At 44.2% G+C, this 4,428-nt stretch overlaps 1 protein-coding gene across 1 annotated transcript in view; it reads right to left on the bottom strand.

The window, feature by feature from the left end:
- GATA2 (GATA binding protein 2) overlaps positions 1 to 2,099 on the bottom strand; it is a 5,211-nt gene extending 3,112 nt beyond the window's left edge. Inside the window, exon 1 of the mRNA XM_009069350.1 lies at positions 1,925 to 2,099. Within this exon, the coding sequence (XP_009067598.1) occupies positions 1,925 to 1,969 (45 nt within the window). The 5' untranslated portion in view covers positions 1,970 to 2,099. The remainder of the gene's footprint in view (positions 1 to 1,924) is intronic.
- Positions 2,100 to 4,428: the final 2,329 nt, after the last annotated feature.

Below are 4,428 nucleotides of genomic sequence, written 5' to 3'. Positions count from 1 at the left end.
CCGAGAACTCAATATTTTCTTAAATTAGAGTTTACTTACTAAAGTGTATCAATTGTAGCCATTCCCCCGGGGCCTTGGCTCCCTGGATATTTCTGCAATTAGCCGCTCAGAGCCGTAGGGTGAAGCAGCCGCAAAGCTCATGCTAATGCACAGAGCATCGGTGAGCACAGAGCCGAGTCCCAGGGCAGTGGGTTTCCCAGAAGAGAACTCTGTGCGCTTCCCTGCCTGCCGGCCCTGCTGGGCAGCTGGCGCCGCTGGAAGCACAGCCCGACCCGCTCGCCAAAGAGAAGCACAGGGTTCTGTTCTCACTTGCTCCTGATTTACGCCATGGCCCTCTGTAACTTTCCCAAAGCTAATGGATGGCTCAGCAGCTTGAGGCGAGAATCAGACCCTCAGAGACTCGTATATTTCAGTCCCTTACTTGCCTGTGAGAACAGGCCAAAGGCAGAAAGAGGGGGTACCCCCTACTTGCAAATGCACTCATGCAACCCAAACACAATTAATGCCAGACGTCCAAACGCTGACATTATTAGTATGATCACTTTGCTGTTGCATGGCAGATGAACAAATTCCCAAAGATGGCCATCTCCTCTCCCCTGCAAACAAGCTAACTACAGTGGAAAAAGGGGCAATAAACAAAGCTGTAAATCAATTAAAACAAAACTAAACGTTAAAACAACTACACTAAAAGAAAATCTCACTAGTGCCTCCCAAACCCTGCGCAGTGAGCTAAGTATAACAGTCTCCCAACACACTGGAAGGTGGAGACCTATGTTTGCATATTTGAGATGGCTTACTGATACTCAACTATGCTGCTCAACTCTATGGCCTGTCCCATTCAGCCTGGAAAGCACTTGAGCCTGAGAGACGATAATGTTACACTGTTGTCTTAACATTTTTCTATATGTCAGTCACTTTAGAAGGCAAGTCATTAAGAAGCTTGCATAGCTGAAATTCTGACTCACGACAGAAATCTTCTGTATCCCATTCCAGTGTTAGAGCAGTAATGCCAATTTTCTGCTCTCCAAACCTCATTGAAACGTGCCCACAAATAGCTAAGAGACTTAGGCACCATAAATCACAAAGCTCCAAAAAATATATTTATTATTCTTAGCATTTTACGCATTATTTGTGGAGTAGAGTGTATTAGAAATTTCAAAACAGCAAGCATGACTGGCAAGGCTTGCCTATAGAAACTCTCTAAAGCTTTTAGAGTCAGGAAACAGATACACAAAGTTTCCTTATCTTTAACGTACAGATATCCGGATAGGAAACTACTACCAGGAGCTTAGAAAGGACTTTTTTTTTAATCACTCAAATGAAAATACAAAGTATAGGTGACTCCATGGAAAAATAATAAGATTTTTTTTAACAGTAGGGGATTGTCTGGGGAGGGAACCAATATTAATATTGCCAGAGAATATAAGAGTGAAAATTACTTCATGGCTTTTATACAAATAATTATTAAGTAGGGAGCAGTAGCTTTGACTCATCTGATTTGTTTTGCTTTTTCGAGCTGGAACTTTTTTTTTAGTACATGGTGGAGGACATTAGCGCTCATAACCCTTTCGCTCCCAGTATGTGCCCAGAACGTCCCAAGAGGCCAAATAAATGAGGAATTAAATTAAAAGCTGTCATCCGAGGATAAACGGGGAGACGGATACACGATATCCCACATGCATTGTGAGCGGCAGGGAGGCTCGGGACGGAGGCGGCTCGGCGCGCGGTGGTCTGTGCCGGGATGGGGGTGGAGGGGGGAGATCTGCCCCGAGGCACAGCACTGACCTCGCCGTGACTGACCCCCATGTACAGTACAGCTCGGCTCCACGCAGGGGCTGAGCAGAGATGAGACACGTTTGACTCGTGCCTGTGTGTGGTCCCTTTGCCTCATTTATCCCCAAACCCAGGAGAAATAGACACCTACCAGCCTTCGCTTAGGTTTAATGAGAGGTCGGTTTTGACCGTTCATTTTGTGGTAGAGCCCGCAGGCGTTACACAGGTAATGCCCAGTGCCGTCTCTTCTCCAGAGAGGGGTAGCAGTTGCTCCGCAGTTCACACACTCTCTGCCTTCTAAATGGAAACACGAAGAAACCGGATTTCTTTCTTTAAAAACAAATTCACAAAAGCTTTTTGCATTGTCCTTTAGGCATTTTTCAGAAGTCAAAACAGTGTGTTAAGTCAAGCACAATCAGACAGCAGTGACATCTACAGCACATGCAGCAAGGAGCTCAGTGTTTTGAGAACTCACAGACTCCAGTGAGCTTTATATGTCATGACCAGAAATAGGCAGCGCTCTCTGCAAGGTGAGAAAGAGTGACACTCTTATTGTGTCAGATGGAAGTTATCGTTTCAGTAACGAGAACTCCCTTAGTCTGCGCTGGGCACCACTCCCCTCCTGTATCTATTGCACTCCGGTGGTTAGATCCTGTGTTCCCCTGCCACAAATACACACCTACACGTGTACACAAACACACACACCTGCAAACACACAACATGTTAAAGAGAGAGTCAAAGGAAAAGGCTTTCTAGAATTAAATCTAAGCAAAAAGACCTCCCATTCTGTGCTTTCTTTTCTGTGGCAAATACTACAGGATGAAAAAGTAGAGCCGAGAAGACTGGGAATGGATACAGAATGCCAGAGGCTCAGTTATGATTTTTGTTCTAAATGCAGAAAAACGCCGCTAATGATGATCTTTGGAAAAGTACAGTTTCAACAAGCACTCTGGAAATTACTGTCAAAAAATGGGCTTTGGGTTCTTTTCTGTTTCTGTGATATTCAACAATCCAGTTTGGATTTGTTAGGGAGCAGTTTACCTTATTACTGCTTCACTATGAGTTTTAGTAGCACAACGTGGTAAGCACAACATTGTAGAATGGCTGTATTAAATAAAACTCAACATGTAACTCCCAGATATCTGTTTCTGCCTTGGAAAGCTCTCTGCTAAAAGTTCATTTGCCTCGGATGGTTCGAGGGCAGGTCTGCTTAATATAGAAATCTCTCTTAATATAGTTTATGCAAATCCTACAGTATTTAACTGGAGAGGAAATTCTTTTTGCTAATAACTGAAGCAGGCCATGTTGAGTTCAGCGGGGCTTGTGTCTCCTTTAATCTAGGGAGTGGGTAGCTTTTAAACAACACAGTCTAGAGTGAAAAATGAGGGGAGCTCTGCGGCGCTGCATTTGTAGCTTTTGTCCCTCCTAGGGCAGGAAGCTGCAGGAGTCGTCGTGTCGTGAGTCTTAGTTTTCCTACAAAAACACTGAGTGGTCACGAACTTTCCCCAGTTCCTTGCACAGGGAGCTCCCTTACGGGGAAAAGAAAAAAGAAGCAACCGTGAAATAAAACAAAAAACTCCTTGCTTCCCCCATCTAAAAATCATCGGCAGCTACAGGACAAAAATAAAAAAAGCTGCTCAAGATCCCTCTCTCTTCAGAGACCTGGACCCTGAATCAGTTTCCAAACTCAGGAGGTTCAGGCTGGCAGTTGCCTTTAGTTTCTACGCCCTGCACTACTGCAAAATATATTCACATAGTAGCAACTGCCCTAAAATAATGGCAGAGCAAGAGTGTGTTCCCCTCAGAGGAGCCCTTTGAAACAGAGCTGATGAGCTTTTAAAAGAGCTGGTATTTTTGTTGCAAAACTCATAAGAGACCACATTTCTAAATTATTGTCTACTTAAATAAAAACATGTAGTGTATTCATAAGCAAATATGTACAATGGAATACATACACAAATGCCTATAGAGCCGTTTATTTTTTAAAGGGCTGTCTAACTTCAGTCCTAATATATTGCAGTTAATCTCCTTCCATTGGTGAGGATGTTAAATCAGGAAGGTCAGTAGAATTACACAAATTGTCTTAATTCGTCTGTCTAGTTGTACAACTACAGTGATTTCATAGTGGGGTCAAAACTTTGTCCATCTCCTAATTTGCTGATTTAGGACTGCACTTTTAGGACGAAATGCAAGGAGGGATTGTGAACACGGGGAAGGTCTGCAGGCAGACGTTTGGAAGCTAAGATATGTCTGGTTCAGGGGAAAAAAAACCCAGGAATATATTCTAGTTAAAGTTAGGCTGGAATAAGTTAGCAATGACTGGACACCTTAGTCTTTCGCACTGGTATGTAAACTATATTTGAACTTTTGCTCTTGTAAAATGTGAAGGGAAGAAGGCCCTCTGCGATCTGAAGGGGACTGGCCGGGTAAGTTTCACTTTCATCCTGGCGCTGGGGCCCTGGGTGGCATTAATGAAGAGACGTGGAAATTATGGAGGGAAAAACACCTATCGCTGGGAAGTCCCCACGTATCATCCGTGGGGATCTGCCTGACCTGGGGGAGCAGGGTCAGGCCGAAGCCCCTCGGGAAGCTGAGGCCTGCTTGTCTCTGAGGAAAACTTTTTTTTTCCCCCCCATATAAATCCCTCTTTGTACA

Source organism: Acanthisitta chloris, unplaced genomic scaffold, assembly GCF_000695815.1.
Source record: "Acanthisitta chloris isolate BGI_N310 unplaced genomic scaffold, ASM69581v1 scaffold30132, whole genome shotgun sequence".
Lineage (NCBI taxonomy): Eukaryota > Metazoa > Chordata > Aves > Passeriformes > Acanthisittidae > Acanthisitta > Acanthisitta chloris.
The sequence above is the reverse complement of the archived record's forward strand: the minus strand, read 5'-3'. Positions and strand labels throughout refer to the sequence as shown.